This window comes from Candoia aspera, chromosome 1 (assembly GCF_035149785.1).
Source record: "Candoia aspera isolate rCanAsp1 chromosome 1, rCanAsp1.hap2, whole genome shotgun sequence".
NCBI lineage: Eukaryota > Metazoa > Chordata > Lepidosauria > Squamata > Boidae > Candoia > Candoia aspera.
Window position 1 is genome coordinate 273,389,296 of NC_086153.1, and position 17,227 is coordinate 273,406,522.

At 46.0% G+C, this 17,227-nt stretch overlaps 1 protein-coding gene across 4 annotated transcripts in view; it reads left to right on the plus strand.

Moving 5' to 3' along the window:
• FUT8 (fucosyltransferase 8) overlaps nt 1-17,227 on the plus strand; it is a 119,671-nt gene that overhangs the window by 53,355 nt on the left and 49,089 nt on the right. For all 4 annotated transcript variants that reach the window (XM_063289762.1, XM_063289766.1, XM_063289763.1 and 1 more), the window contains one exon: nt 9,223-9,337. In XM_063289762.1, coding sequence (XP_063145832.1) covers nt 9,223-9,337 — 115 coding nt within the window. The remainder of the gene's footprint in view (nt 1-9,222; nt 9,338-17,227) is intronic.

Here is a 17,227-nt window from a genome sequence, read left to right on the forward strand (position 1 = left end):
AAGAATAAGGGATATGGAATTTCAGACTGAAGTTAATAGGCTGCTCCAACATGGCAGAAATTGGATTACTAAGGGTGCTTGGGGCAAGATAGCTACAAAATCTAACCTTCTCCAAGCTGAGAATAGCATTTTTCAAAGCCAGGTGTAACATCTTACCATCCATACCGCTGCAAGGCAGATACTCCAGAATCCCATTAACTGAGCATACCAGCCCATGTGGTGACAAGGGGATTGAAACCATTTTGCATGCATTACTGTGATGGATTTTGAGGCTGCTGCTGTTCTCAGGAAGGAGAGAGCGCATTCCAGGGAGATAAGAGGACTCGCAGTTTGGAAAGCCTTGGCAGAGAGACAAAGAGAGTAGCCCCGCCCTAGAGTCTCTTAGGTTATTTCCCCTTAGGTTAGTTAGGATAGCTTTAGTCTGGCAAGATTCTGTCTGTTTGGTGAGAACAATAAGGAACTAGAGCTGGAATACACTGACTCAGCATTGTTTCTTGGTCTGGTCCCGACAATTACTACATTGTAAACTCTACAGTGATATCAGGTTTTCCTATATTCTGCCCCTAATATATAAATTTCCAGGAAGACTGGACAGTTTCTATGTGAACCATCTTCTAGAAGATTTGAAACCATTTATCGTCTGTGCAGTACCAAATTGTGTGTTGCTGCAATGAAAATAAGGCATAAGTGGTTACAGAAATAATCACTTCTGTTTTATTTATCACTTTAGGTCTCATACATACTAGTGATCTTGTTTTTAGATGATATGTATTTTACTTCATAGATTGTAATATTTTAGATTTACATTTGCACAGGTAATTAATGCACCATTATAGTGGTGTATGTCACATTTTTATGTGTTATTTTATCTTTGTTATGCTAGTATTTTATCTCATCTATTTGATTTTACTTTGGTGTTTTTTAATTTTTGCTGGTTGTTGAATAAGCTGTTGCACGTACACACACACTTCTTGTTAACTGTTTAAAAAGATTTCCCTTTAAAAATTAGGCAGTGTGAAACTATATACTTTGAAGCTGTATGTGCCCTTATTTCTATTAAAGCAGGTACTGCCATAGAGAGTGATTTGTCTTGGACAATATTCTGTCATGAGCATAACTGTTATAGTACAAAAAAGTATTATGCTATAACAGCCAGATTGAAGACTGCTATAATATTGAATATGATTTATTTTTAGTTAATTTAGTGAGTTCTAGGTAGTGGAACTTGTTTTCCTGTGTGTTCAATAACCATATATTTCCTTATTTTGATAGCTGGAACATTAAATTTGTCTTTTACCTAGATCTGGTTATAAAGTTAATAACATGTAAATTATTTATGTTTCTGCTCATTTCTCTAAAGCCAATACTGAAGGTACTGTTGGTAAAATTGTACTTTGTAAATATGATTGACTTCAGAGGCATTTAAATACTGAATTGGTAAGAATTACTAACATTAATGGCTGTATTCCTAGATAGTAAACACAGTCAAAAAGCATTTCCTGAAAAGATAACATTACTGATTTTGTTTTGATATCTTTAAAACAAATACAGATGGAAGTTTAACTCTGATAGAAATGGCTTTGACCAATTACAGATACTTCAAAGCAGAGGCCAGTCTGACTCATTCAATATAGCATCTGTGTGCCAGGAGATGGTAATCAGTTATATACAGGTCACCACATTTGTCCATCTAGTCCAGATTTATCTGTTCTACAAATGAATAATCTCCATCCTAGGAAGCCTTATCAGGCTCTCAGGATCCCAAATTAATCCTTTTACTTGAGCCTTTTCCTCTTCTCCTGTGACTCTAAGTGCAGCTCTGTATTTTCCTGAAGTGGAAGTGGCAAAGATCAGAGCAGTGCTGGCAAATTCTATAGCCAAGCCCATGTCTTTCTCTTAGCTACTCTGTGTCTTTCCTGACAAAAGAAGGTATTGGGTCTTTGAGATAGAGGACAACTGCCTCTACGGTATAAGCATTCCAGTTGTGAATGACTAACCATTTCATCCCACAGGGAAAACGGAATTACATTAGGGTTGGAGAATTTGTGGAGGGTGCCTGGATTTTCTTCTCTACCCGATATTAGCCAACCTAAACTGATGTGTGGCTGGATCTGTTTCATAGATGTATCAGTTCATCACTTTGAGAACAGCACTTTGGGAATAGAAGCAAAAAACTTTCCTAGCACATCATATGCTTTAATGGCTTGAAATGGCTTGAAAACTACTTGAATGTTTCCTTCCAGTGTGATTTGTTCCTTTCCCTGGATTGGCATTCAAGAATCTGATGGATGAACGAGAACAAAGAAGTTATCATGAGCCTAATAGCAATCTTTTTGTGAAGGTGGCCAAAGTTAATGGTAAAAGTCGTACTTAGGATTGCAGTGGACAGACTTGGATGCAAGTATTACTTTGAATAATCCCAGAATAAGTAAAGATCTTAAAATAGATTACATAAAATTTGAGCTAAGCTATTGTGGCTTAAAAGTGTGTTTAAATAGTACAGTATGAGATATGAAGATGATAGATACTGTTTTGATATGATATCTGGGTTTATATCCATGGTTCATATTATCCCCGTCACTTTAATGATTTCTATTTTGGTTTGTAAGTCCAATTCAGGACAGTCTCAGTAGTGTATAAAGCCTTACTCAAGCAACTTATAGGACCATCTATTTAACGCAGTCTGTCCCACGCTCTTGTCATCAAACGGAGTACCTTTTGCAGATCATACCAAGGATTTTTTTTAAAAAAGCATATGACTTTAATAAGAGAGAGGAAAAGTAGAAGTAAAAAGGCACACCCTCCCCAAAACAACAGAAAAAAGAGAAACAACAAAAATATTATATAGAAAGAAAAGCATTCAGTCGAGTAAATCTTGACCGCATGGAATAAAACTGATTTACAATCTTCAGTTGTAAATATTTGATCCACAGTCCAAGTAAAACCTTAAATGTGTCTGTATTATTTCTGGAAAATTCTTAATAGGACCATAAGAATGAATAAATGCAGTAAAATATTTAATCAACAATACTAAAGTATATCCTTCTGGATTACTTACATTTCTTCTATCACAAATGTTGAGCCCTTTTAAATAAAAAATATTGTAATCCAAATAGATTTCCACTACTGTATACTTGATCAACCTACCGCCTAGATAGGAGGTCCTTTTCTTGTGGAAGAATATGAATTACAGGATCTATAAAACAGAAAAGATCCAGAAAAATAAATTTAAATAGAAAACTAAAAAAAATGAATAAAAGAATAAAAAAATCTACTAGGAGTTTTTGATAGGGTATCCTGAAATTTCAGTTCAAGAACTTGACCCTGCCCCTGATGCAGAACAGCCTATTCCCCTTTAAAAAAAATACATTAAAAAGACTACAATTTCTTTAAATCAGGCAATCCTGCAGCAGTAAACCTGTCCGCAGCAGTTGAGTCATAAAACTTTTCCACATCGATATCCAGGGCTAAAAAAAAAAAGATTCCTTTTTGTTTAGCTGTCAGATTAGAATACCTTCCACTTCTGAACTATCTGGAGGCAGGAAAAATTCCTTCCCTTCCCTTCCCTTTTTATTGTGTTATTATAAATCTTGATACATCATGTTATTTCAGTACAATGATATTTATATAGTATAATTAAATTCTCCATAATCTATTATTTAAATACCTTGGGAATACGGAAATGAAGAAAAAATATATGGCCCCATATTCTGCATTTGAGGAATTTCAAGAAACTCACAACAATGGGATAATGGAACAAAATGAAAACTGCAACTTACAGTTCAAGTTTATACTCCAGCTGCAGGGATAAGATCTCACGTGAACTTTTCTATGAAAGCTGCTATAGGCTAATCCTGCTGAGTATGGTAAGGAACGTTTAGAAAGCAAAAATTATTTCTTTGGTAAATATACTGAAGGTAGGTCACCTTCTGAGAGATCTTTGTTTTCTTTCAAAAATTTTGGCACATCTTTTGCAAGTTGTGTATCAGCTTTCAAGCAGAGTAATTCTTGTTTCATGTGAATCACTTAATCAGTGTGCTTTTAAAAAAAAATTAAAAGCACACTGTTTAAGTGTGTATCAAGTCTCTGGTTCAAATTCCCAGATTTCTGATTCAGTTTAACCAGTAGTGGAATCTTGTTCTCCTGTGACTCGAGGCTGATATTTTCTGAGTCCTTTGACATTTCAGTTTTTAATTTAGATAAGATACTGAGATTGTACTGATGGGTTGGTTAACATCTCTAGTAGGAGTTATAGGAAATATTGTTCTCCTTATTTAGGAATTGATACTGTAAATCAGAAGTTCCCAATGTGTTCTGATAGATGGCCTTAACTGGAATTTAGAGCACTTGTTGTGGCACTCTTGACCTCTTTTTCAGAGGACTGTGGAGATAACCTTGACTGAGGAATGCAGGAATAATTAAAGGAAAATAAAAGACCACTCAGTCCTGGAAAAGGGGAAGGCATGAGAAAAAACCTCAAAATATGTTGGCAGATGCTGGGAAAGCCTTTAGCCCAGGAGAGGTCAAAAAAGTCACACACCAAGCATTTCTATAAAAATAATTTATTTACAGAAAGCAAAAACAAAAGCAAAACATTTAAAGGACTTAGCTCCCTTTGGAGCAAGCCTTGCTTGGCTACATTGCTGGCAGAGAGAAAAAAGAGGAGGTAAGAACAAGTCCGGGCAGGTTTTCTCCCCCCCCCCCAGGTGATTTGCATGAAGCACATGAGAGGAGACAATCAACTGCAACCTTTTCACCCGGCCAAAATGACTAGGTACAACAGCAGCTTAATCTATTAGTAGGAAAACCTCAACACTCCTTTTTACACTATAGATTAAGATGCAAACCAATCTTCTCTGACTTTATATGTCTTTCCATTCACATTACCATTATCTCCCCTTTGGTTTAACAGAAAGCTACCATTCTTCTTCCTGTGTTTTTCCAAACCTAGGTTGTTATAATTCCAAGGCTTTTTTTTTTAAACATGAAATGGCTTTTCATGCAGGCTTCAAAATCAAGCCTTTGTTTTTCTGTTGATGTGAACAGCAGCAAATCATCAACATAAATGCACAGATACATACAGCCTTGTTTGTCCTTCTTCATATATACCCAGGGATCTGCTTTTCCTTTTTCAAAACCAAAATTCTGCAGTTTTTCATCTACTTTTTGGTTCCAGGATCTAGCAGCTTGTTTTAACCCATAGATTGACTTCTGCAGTTCACAGACTAGATTTTCCCCTTTTTCATAACCAGGGGGTTGCTGCATGTATAATCTGTGATCTAAATCACCATAGAGAAATGCAGTTTGAATGTCATAGTGGTTAACTGACATTCCCTTGAGTGCAGCAACTTTTAACAGTAATCTAATTGATTCACCTTTAGTAACTGGTGCAAAAGTCTTGTCAAAGTCTAAATCTTTCCTTTGAGTGAACCCTTTTGCAACCAACCTTGCTTTATATTTTTGGATTTTGCCATCAGCATCCCTTTTCAGTTTGAAAACCCACCTACAACCCAGACAGCGTTCATTGGGAGGTAGATTTACCAGTTTCCATGTTTTATTTTCTTTCAAGGATGCTAATTCCTGTTGCATGGCAGAATGCCAATTTTGTGCAATCTCAGGTGGTAAAGCATTCACTTGTTCTAAAGACTCAGGTTCTGTGAATATGTGAAAAGCCTTTACTGTTTCAGCCTGAAAATGTGATGGAGGAACGCCTTTATTACTCCTCTGAGATCTGCGAGGTAATACAGGGCTTAAATTTTGACTCCTATCACTTTCCTGAGAAGCATCTGTCTCATCAGACAGATCTTCAGTTTGCTTTTCTGATTTAATGTCCTCATCAGGCAAAAGATCACCATCAGCAAGTCCTTGCTGTTCTCTTGTGGTGGTCAGTTCAACTGGAGAGCTAGAATTTAATCTCCCCCAGTTTTGTTCAGCAAAAGAAGCGCTTTTGCTAATTATTAATTTCTCTCCCATTATGAACCTGTAGCTCCTCTGGCTTTGTTCATAGCCAACAAAGATGGCTTTCTTTGTTGTGGGGCCTCCTTTCCTTCTCTGCTGTTTTGGAATGTGAACCCATGCAGTGCTACCAAACACTCTAAGATGGTTTACCTTTGGTTTCACACCATAAAACAAATGGAGTGTCCTGAATCACAGAGTTATACAACCTGTTCTGTACATAAGTGGCAGTAGATATTGCCTCTCCCCAGTACTTAAAACATAATCGTGAATCTTTTAACATGCATTCCATCGCATTTTGCAAGGTTCTGCCCTTTCTTTCAGCAACACCATTTTGCTGAGGGGTGTACAGGTTAGAAAGAATTTGTTCTATCCCCTTTTCCACTAGGAACCTTCTGAATTTGTGAGAAAGGTATTCTCCTCCTCTATCACATTGGAGTGCAGATACAGGCCTAGGGAATTTTCCATTTGCCCATGTCACAAAACTTTTAAATTTCTCAAATGCCTCATCTTTGTGTTTTAAGATGTAGATAAATGTGTATCTTGAGAAATCATCAATGATGGTCATTGCATACCTTGCTTGTCCAAGATTTGGAGCAAAAGGACCAATAATGTCAGAGTGTACAATTTCCAAAGGTCTAGTTGTAACTCTGTCACTGTGCTTACAGGAGCTTTTAGTGTTTTGCATTCTTTGCAAACTACACAGTCTAAGTATTTATCACAGGGTTTTATCTTTAGGTCAGCACACAGCTGTGGCATTTGTGCTATATACTTGAAATTAGCATAACCAAATCTCCTGTGCGTCAGGTGTACACATTGGTCATGATATGGTGTGTTGCCAACTGCAGCCTTGCAGCTTGGCTTCCTTGCATTTTGCACAATGTACAAGGAGTCTTTTAACATACCAGTAGCACACAATTTCCCATTTTTACGTATCTCACAACCATTTTTCTTAAATGTTATGACATACCCTGTTGCAGCCAATTGTGCCACAGATAAAAGGTTTGATCGTAAATTTGGCACATACAACACACCTTTTACAGTTTCTCCTAAGCAGGATAAATACAAGTCACCTTGTCCCATAATTTTGGTCACAGACCCATCAGCCAAAGATACACTTTGTCTTTCAGTTTTAGACAGTGACACAAAAGAGCTTTTACAATTACATAAATGACAACTGGCCCCAGAATCTAACACCCGTACATCAGAATTACCCTTCTCAGCAACCTGTGCAATTTGGGTTGTCTGAAGAGCCTTCTTCTGTGTTGCCCTTGTGTTCTTCTTCTCTGTCTTTCTACTCTTGGGTCTCATGGCACAGTCTCTTTGCAAATGTCCAGCTGAACCACAAGTGAAGCATCGCTGGCTTGCTAGTGCTGTGGCCTCAGGTTCCTTTCCCTTCTTTTCCCTCATTTTCTGGTCTTGCAGCTTTCCAGAAGAGATGGGGGGGGATCTTTCCTCTCTCTTCTTCCATTCAGCGAGTAAGCGCTGTGTAACATACGATGGGGTGAGGTCTGCTTCAGGCATAGCCTCCAGGGTACAAATCAGCGTGTCCCACGTTGCATTCAGTGAGGACAGGAGGATACATGATTTTGTGAGAGGTGTAAATTCCATTCCTCTCTCCTGCAACTCAACAAACAGCTGCTGAATATAATGCAGGTGCTCAGGAAGGCTATCTCCTTCTGCAAGGTAGGCTCTGTACAGCTTTTTCGTCAGAGTAACTTTACTCCCTGCTGTTGCCTTTACATATAAGTCTCTCAAAGTGTCCCAAAGTTGCTTTGCAGACTGCATGCCTCGCACGTGGACTAGCTGATTGTCCTCAACTCCCAAGATAATGGTGGCTCTAGCCCGCTCATCCTGTCTCAGCCATTCAGCACTGGGATTTGGGGGGTTTTGCTCACCAATTGGCAGCCAAAGATTCTCTCTGCGAAGATACATCTCCATCTTCAGGGCCCAATTCAAATAGTTGGTCTCTGATAGGCGCTCCAGAGGCATCGCTGAGGGCTGGGAGGTAGCCATGGCTTCTTCCTTCTTTTGCAAGTCACCTCAGCTGGCTTCTTTGTCCTGTAGACCAGCAGTTGCTGGAAAATCTCCAGGTGGCTCCAAAGAAAATCTTCACAGGTCTTTGCTACCTGCCTTTAAATTGTGCATGAGGTGTGGAGTTGATCTCTCTTTTCTCTGGGTTTTACTGGGCTTACTGGGCACATAACCTGTTGGCAGATGCTGGGAAAGCCTTTAGCCCAGGAGAGGTCAAAAAAGTCACACACCAAGCATTTCTATAAAAATAATTTATTTACAGAAAGCAAAAACAAAAGCAAAACATTTAAAGGACTTAGCTCCCTTTGGAGCAAGCCTTGCTTGGCTACATTGCCGGCAGAGAGAAAAAAGAGGAGGTAAGAACAAGTCCGGGCAGGTTTTCTCCCCCCCCCCAGGTGATTTGCATGAAGCACGTGAGAGGAGACAATCAATTGCAACCTTTTCACCCGGCCAAAATGACTAGGTACAACAGCAGCTTAATCTATTAGTAGGAAAACCTCAACAAAATAACCCTAACTTGATTCTGTTTGGTATAAGGGGACAGAGGGAAACTCTGGAAGGGTTTCAATATTCTGTTATTATACCCTGCAACAATAAAGTAGCATTCCTGTAATCCTTGCATTGTCTATTTCCTGACCTGGCCTACCTGAATAGACAGACACCCATTCACAAAATAATGCCATAGTAGCTATGGCCACAAAACATCAATATACTAGAACATTAATTAATTAAAACTAAGAAAACCTTATGTAAGAACCTAAGCACATGTACAACATAGGCGTTTGTTTGCCAGCCATCTTAATGATATTGTGCCTGCTTTTAGTATTTCTTTGCTTGGTGTCAGCAAATTGAAGACATTTCTGATTACTTTGAATATGTGAAATGTACATATTTTGTATTGTCGCCAGTGACTCATTTCAGCAAAGATTATTGTGGCAATCTGCCCATCAAGAATTCATTCATTATAAACACTGTTTGGAATGGTTAGGAAGAAAAATTAAGTCATGTGGGAATGTGATTGTATAGTAGACAAAAGAATTCCCATCCGTTGTAATATTTCATCTTAAATGTCAGTGTGACATTCTAGCAATAAAGTGGTAAATATTTTTATTCCCATGTTAATAGACAGCTTTTGAATAGTTCTTGCCAATAGTTTGGCAAGAAATGATTTTATTTTGTTACTGATTTTTCAGTTAGTCTCAAAGGTTGATTTTGTCTTTCTTTTTTAAACAGGTCAGTAATGACAGATCTGTTCTACCTCAGTCAAACTGATGGAGCAGGTGCTTGGCGAGAAAAAGAAGCCAAAGATTTGACAGAGCTAGTGCAGAGGAGAATAACTTACCTTCAGGTAATAATTCTGTGGAAAGACCATTTATATAGGACATCTTAATATAATAATATACTGTAAGCAGCTTTCAAAACTGTAAGCATTTAGAAAGATGAGCCCCATTCAGTGAATAAAATAATATATTCTGTTGGTGGAATGGATTTCCCTATTCCTACCTCCTCCTGCGTCCAATCTGCTCAAAAGTTTGGGGGGATCCTTCAGGGCAGTGTCAGGGTATAAATGGGAGTGGAACTAGGAAGGAGGAAGGAGATGTCCCATTGTGTGACCAGAAGCCCATTTGTATAGCGTTGGGTGGAATCTGATATTTGGTTAACGGATACTCATTTTTTGCATTTCCAGTCCTTTAGGTAATAAAAATCAGTATATTAATCTGATTCATCAATAGTCTTCACTACTCATTTGAGTATTTTTTTACGGAACTAACTTTATACAGTAGAGAAGAATTTTTCTTTTTAAATGGTTGTTACTTGATCTAAAAAGTGTCATTTTACGTGGTTCTGAAGCTTCTCTGGAAATTTATGTACAAAGTTATTTATGAATGAATCACATATACAGAACTATAAGTCTAGAAGTTCATAGCTCTTACTTACTCTTCACTGACAAAGAGTACATTATTTCATCATATAGGGTTGTGCAGTGCTTTGAATTCAGTTTCAGGAAGGTGTTGGGGATGCAAAGGTAGCATCTATCTGTAGCACCTTAAAGCTGCCAAGCTTTTCCATGAATTGCATGGCCACAGCAGAAGACTGATTCCAGGAATAATGCAGCTGCTTTAAAGGTTTGCAAAGAAGGATTTGCTTCATGCTTCTGCATGCTCTGAAGTACTTTTTTGGAATTGTATCCAAAGCACTGCACATCTCTATTATCAGATATTCCATGTTTGATTGCATCATGTAAAATATTTACTTCTTGGGAGGGTTCTGAAATTCCTAGTACTACGAAAAGCAGTGGTTTCATTTAATTATTTCTGACGCAGTTTAGTATTCATCTGAATGTTTATAAAATACTGCTGGTATGCATGTTAGATTTCCATAGTAACTTTCCCAGGTGAAATAAAGTATTTCACGTATTTTCAGTAAATCTCAGAAAACAATTCAGGAAGCACTCCTTATATGTTTTAGACAAACTGGTAATTAAGCATTTTACTCCAAGCATCTTCATATCTCTAGAATTAATTTTTGTTTTGCAATAATTCATAAATACATCATAAGAATTCTTGTACATGAACACAGATAAAGATTATCCTAAGTACCTTCATATTTAAGGAAAATGTCCTGAAGCAAATTAAGAACAGATGTGGAGTCCTTGGTGCTCTCTGGGCCTTGTTGTTTTCTTGCAGATGTTTCATTGCCAGACTAGGCAACATCTTCAGTGTGAGGAGGGAGAGGGCCTCGCTCTCAGTTTATATACTGTGGCTTGCCCTGCTTGTGTTGGTGGAGGTGTTGTTCTCTCCTTGGGAGTTCTTTGATTGGACTGTTGCTTGCTGCTTGGTTGATTGGCTGAGTTAATAGTTCCTTGGTTAGGGTGTATTGTGCTGTTTGCTGGCTCATCTGGTGTTAATCCTGTTGTTGATTTTTGCATATCTGGGTGTTGATTGCTGGCAAGGAAGTGTACTGGTCTTTTGGCTTTTCTGTTGTCTCTTTTGCATGGTATGTAAATGTTGTTTACCTCTATGTGTCTGTTGATGGCTGCTTGGTCTGAGTGCCAGGCTTCCAGGAATTCTCTGGCGTTTTTGGATTTGGCTTGGTTTAGGTGCTTAGGCAATGTCATCTGGAGGTGTCATGAGTGCCGTTGAGCTAAAGTCATCAGCGCAATGGCACTCATGACAATGACAAGGAAATAGGTGAAGGGGGACAAGTTAAGTAGCCATCAACCCACAACGACTAACGGCTAATAGACAATAGATAAACGGATCACGGAGCCACCCAAGCCATCAGCGGCAATTGCAACGGGGATCGCCCAGCTGAAAGCAATCAGCAGAAGATTGAAAACCGGAGGATGGGCGATCCTGGAAACCCTCAACCAATGGCAGGGCAACACATGGGACAAAGGGGGGTGACGTGATCGAGAGCGAGGGGGCGCTGACCGGCGCGGGGTATTTAAACCCCGCACCGGCGCGCTCCTGTCACTCTCAGCTTTTTTCTAACAACGTTGTACCTATCCTGAAATAAACCAGAGCCTGCTTTGCAACCCAGTGTCTGAACGTTATTCAGAGGTAGGCAGCGCATGACATAAAGCTGAGAGTCATAAACTCAGCCTCGCCGAGCCCCACCGGACGACAACGAGCCGCGGGAGGAGTAGACGGCGAGAAGACCAGCAAGATGAGGCCGGAACGGCGCGGGCAAGGAGGGCGAGCCGCGCGGCAAGAGGCAGAGGAGGACCGACCGAGGCCAGAGGCACCGCGGACTCCCGGAGCCATGGACGCCCACCCAACCCGACCCGAGCCTCAGCTCCAACCCCAAGGGGAGATGGCGACGGAGGCAACCCGACCGCGGGAGGGAGCAGCACGACTTCCGAAACCAGCGGAGGACCCCGCGCCCCACATCGCACCCCAGCAACGGGCGTGGAGCGACAGCCCCACGGCGCTCGACACGGAGGAGGACGACGGAGACACCCATCAGACGGCGGAGGAAGCGGACCCGCGGCAGAGGGACGATGAACCCCGCCGGCAACCCACCCCCGAGGACGCGCCAACGGAACCGGCCCCAGCGGCGGCGCGGGCTGTGGACGAGGAGGCACGAGCTGAACTCGCGGCCATGCGGGCTCAGCTGACGGAACTCCGGACCATGCTCCAGGCGCTTATGCCCCCCGCGCCACCCAACGACGTCCCCGCACAAGCCCACACCCCGAGCGAAGCATCGAACCCACACGGGCCAGCGGAGGGCCAGCAGACGGCACAGGCGGCCGACACCACACCCCGAGAAGCGAGAGGCGGGGCCGCACAAAACGCCCGGGCCCCAAAGGACTTCCCCATCTTCTTCGATGGGACCCCCACAAAACTCTCGTTTTTTGTGACCAACGCTAGGGAGTTCATGGGGAGGCACGGACACTCCTATGACTCCGAGGCCGACAAGATCGCCGCCGTGGCGATCAAACTCCAAGACAGGGCGGCGGACTGGTACGTCCAACTGTACGAGTCCAGCTCCCCCGCCCTCGCCACCTTCCCTGCTTTCATCAACGAGATGAAAAACTATTTCGAAGACCCCCTAGCTAAAGTACGGGCGAAAAGCGCACTCCAGAGACTTAAACAGGGCACACGCACGGTCCCTGACTACGCCCTGGAGTTCAAAGCCCTCGCGGGAAAGGTCTGCGACTGGTCTGAGACCACCCTGCTAGAAATCTTCAAAAAGGGGCTCAACCGCGACGTTCTCCAATGGGCCCTCTACCGCGACGACCCAGAAACGTTACACGGGTGGATCCACCTCGCGGGGAAAGCCGAACACGCGCACCGCACCTTCCTTATGACAACCACGGAAGACACAAACTACGTCGGGAAAAAGGTACCCGCACCACACGGGGGGATGGCCGGCCCCATATACCCAAAAATGAAGTTCAACCGGGAGCCCTGCGGGAGGTGCGGCAAATTAGGGCACAAGACGGCGGACTGCTTCGCCAACCGACTGCCGACCAGCGCGCCCAAGCCCGCCCCGAAAATTAGCCCCAAACCACCCAACCCGGGGCCGCCCCCTCACCGCCGAATGACCGTGGCCACAGCGACACCGGAAGATGGCTGGGACGCTTACTGGGGAGAAGGGGACAATACCGACCCCGACCAGCCGGCGGGAAATGCTCCCCGCCTGCCCTGAAACGCGTGGCGAGGCAGGCGGCGGGACAGCAACGCGAACCACCTCAACGAAACGACAAAAGCTCCGTAATATTGGCAGCAATTCAACTCTCTGCCGGCAACGGAGCCACCACGGCCGCGGCACTAGTGGACTCGGGGTGCTCAAAAAACCTTATCCACCCCGACCTAGTCGCCAAACTCGAACTCCGCTGCTTCCCCCTCCCCACGCCGCTAGCATTCCACCAGCTGGACGGCTCCACAGCGGGGGGGAAACCAGCCACGCTACAAACCGAGCCGGTCACCCTGCAAATGGGCACTCACACCGAGCGCACGTCGTTCGTAGTCACGCCCATCGGACGGCCCATTGCAGTCCTGGGGATGCCATGGCTCGCGAAAAACAACCCGCGGATCAACTGGGCGACCCGCACCTTCACATTCGGCGACGGCGAGTATCGAGCACCAGTACCAGCTGGCAAAAGCAACCCCACGGTAGGACGAGCGGAGGCGACCACACAAGACAACGCCGCTACCACTGCAGACCTACCGGAACAATACGCCGACTTCTCCGAGGTCTTCGGAGAAGCAGAGGCAGACCAACTACCCCCCCACCGCAAGACGGATTGCCGAATCGACCTACTGCCCGACGTCCCCCTACCTAGACCAAAGATCTATTCGATGACCCCGAAGGAGATGGCAACCCTCCGGGAGTTCATCGATAAAAACCTAGACAGGGGATTTATAGAGCCAGCATGCTCACCGGTCGGAGCCCCCGTCTTATTCCGGGAGAAGAAAGACGGGACCCTACGGCTCTGTACCGACTACCGGGGCCTAAACGCGGCTTCCCTGTCCAACAAATACCCCTTACCCCTGGTGAAGGACATGCTCGCCCACCTGTCCACGGGCAAAGTCTTTTCCAAATTGGACCTGCGCGAGGCGTACTATCGCATCCGAATCAGGGAGGGGGACGAATGGAAGACGGCGTTCAACTGCCCCCTAGGCGCTTTCCAGTACAAGGTACTGCCCTTCGGACTCGCGGGGGCCCCTGGGGTGTTCATGCAGCTCATCAATGAGGTACTGCATGAACATCTGTTTAAAGGGGTCCTGGTCTACATCGACGACGTCCTTATTTACACAAAAACATACGAGGAACACGTAACCTTAGTCAGGCAAGTCCTCGACAAGCTCAGAAGGGCGCAGCTCTATGCAAAGCCCACAAAGTGCGAGTTTCACAAAGAGCGCCTAGACTATTTGGGGTATCGAATCTCCGGGGACGGCATCGAAATGGACCCCGCAAAAGTCGAAGCGGTACTAAACTGGGAGCGGCCCCGCAACAGACGGCAACTACAGAGCTTCCTGGGATTCGCGAATTTCTACAGGTCCTTCGCCCGGGGGTTCGCTGAGATAGCCCTCCCCTTAACGGACCTCCTCAAAACCAAAGGGGTGGGGGACACCAGACGCGCCAAGAACCCAGGCACAGTGCTGAATTGGACTCCCGCGTGCCAGACCGCATTCGACAAGCTGAAAGCGCTGTTCACGACGGAGCCAATCCTCGCGCACCCGGACCCAGAACGGCCGTTCGTGGTCCAAGCCGACGCCTCAGACTTCTCCCTGGGAGCCATCCTGCTACAAAAAGACTCCACGGGGCTCCTGAAACCATGCGCCTACCTGTCAAGGAAGTTCTCCGAGACAGAGAGGCGATGGCACGTCTGGGAGAAAGAAGCCTTTGCGGTGAAATCGGCACTAGAAACATGGCGTCACCTACTCGAGGGAGCCACCCAACCATTCGAGGTCTGGACGGACCACCGGAACCTCGAGGCCCTACGAACGCCTAGACGCCTTAGCCCAAAACAGGTCCGATGGGCACAATTCTTCAGCCGCTTTGATTTCCAGTTGAAGTTCATGCCGGGCAAGAAGAACTTCCTGGCCGACGCCCTCTCCCGGCTGCCCCAAGACGAAGAGCCCGCCCCAGACACCATTGGGACGGTCCTATCCGCCTCGCAACTGGGGATGGCCGTGACCACCCGAAGCGGCGCACGGAGGCAGCTCGACGCTACGGCGCAGCCGACGGCGGGACAACCGGCGACGGAAAGACGGCAACCGCAACTACCAGGGGGAATGCGCACGGACCTCGCCGCCGCCCTCAAAACCGACCCCTGGTTCCTGGCAAACCCCGACAAGGTAACGATGGCGCAAGACCTAGCATGGGGGGAAGGCAGAATCTACGTCCCGGACTCGCAACGCCAGGCGATCTTGCATAGGTCACACGACGCCAAGCAAGCGGGACACTTTGGGTTCCTCAAGACCCTACACCTAACACGGCGGCAATTCTGGTGGCCCGCGCTCAGGCGAGACGTAAAAACCTACGTGGCGTCCTGCCCAACGTGCGCTAGGGCCAAACGGGCACCAGGCAAACCCGCGGGGCTATTGCAACGGGTGGCAGAACCCTCCCGCCCATGGGAGGAAATCTCTATGGATTTTATAGTGGACCTCCCACCCAGCCAGAAGAAAACGGCCATTTGGGTGGTGAAGGACTACTTCTCAAAGCAGGCCCACTTCATCCCCTGCACGTCAGTCCCATCCTCACAACAACTAGCCAAACTCTTCCTCATCCACGTGTACAGGCTACACGGATGTCCCGCACGTGTGGTGACCGACAGGGGCACACAGTTCACCTCCAAATTCTGGCGGGCCTTCTTGAAGCTGACGGGGACCCAACAGGCCCTGTCTACGGCTTGGCATCCGCAGACGGACGGAGCCACTGAGGTTCTTAATGCCACCTTAGAGCAATTTATACGATCCTATACGAACTACCACCAGGACGACTGGGCTGAACTGCTCCCGTTCGCCGAAGTCGCATACAACAACGCCGTCCACACGAGCACGGGAAAAACCCCGTTCGAAGTAGTCTCGGGGCGCGACTTCGTCCCCATACCGGAGCTACCTCAACCCCCGGAACCCCAGGTGGACGCCAGCGACTGGGGACGGAAGATCGCGGAAGCATGGCCAGTAATCACGGCGGCGCTGAAGGAGGCACAGGCTGCTTACAAAGAGCAGGCCGACAAGCACCGGCGACAACAACCGACGTTCCAGGCGGGGGATATGGCCTATCTCTCCACCAAGTTCCTAAAGTCAACCCAACCCTCGAAAAAACTGGGGCCTAAGTACATCGGGCCGTTCCGAGTCACGCAAATAGTGAACCCGGTAGCAATACGCCTGGACCTGCCACACAACCTCCGGAGACTCCACCCGGTGTTCCATACCAGCCTCCTAAAACCGGCGACCTCCTCCCGATGGCACCCAAGCATGCCACAGCCCGCACCGCTAATGATCGACGGGCAACACCACTTCGAGATCAGGGACATCCTCGACTCCCGTAAGCAACGAGGAACTCTACACTATCTGGTCAGGTGGAAACATTTCCCCCACCCGGAATGGGTGGCGGAGCACAACGTTAACGCGCCTGACCTGACCAGAGCATTTCACCGGGCATACCCCGACAAACCGCAATCAAGGTCAGCAAAACCAACCCCCCCCCCCGCAGGCCTCCCCCCGCCTCCCGTGCCCCAAGGGAAAGGGCCCCCCCCAAGCCCGCGACTTGGGTGGACCTTCCCCCCCCCGGGACTCACTCCCCCCGCCCCGGGCCCACGGGGTGGTGACAAACGATCGCCAGCACCCTCCCCCCGCCCCCTGGCCGCGGGGGAGTGGCAAGCAAGTCAACAGGGCAACCTGGGGGCAACGCCCAGGAGACACAACAAAGGCGACGCACTCCAAATAAGCAAAAAAGGGCCCTACCTGGAGCTGAGCAGCACCCGACCAGCCACGCCTCTCGCCTCGCCGAACTGAACCAAACAAACAGGGTGTGGTTGGAGCATGCGCACGCCAGGTCAGAACCCGAGCATGCGCACCATGGACACACCCTGGGAAGGCACGTGGTAGAGGGAAGAGCAAAGGGAGGGGCGACAACTACTCCGGCGGGAACTTTTGAAAAAAAAAAAAAAAAAAAAAAAAAAAAAAAAATGTGGCGTTTTGACAGCTCTAAGGGGAAAACCCAGAAACCCGGGGGAGAACACTATTCGGAAAGGGGGCAGTATGTCATGAGTGCCGTT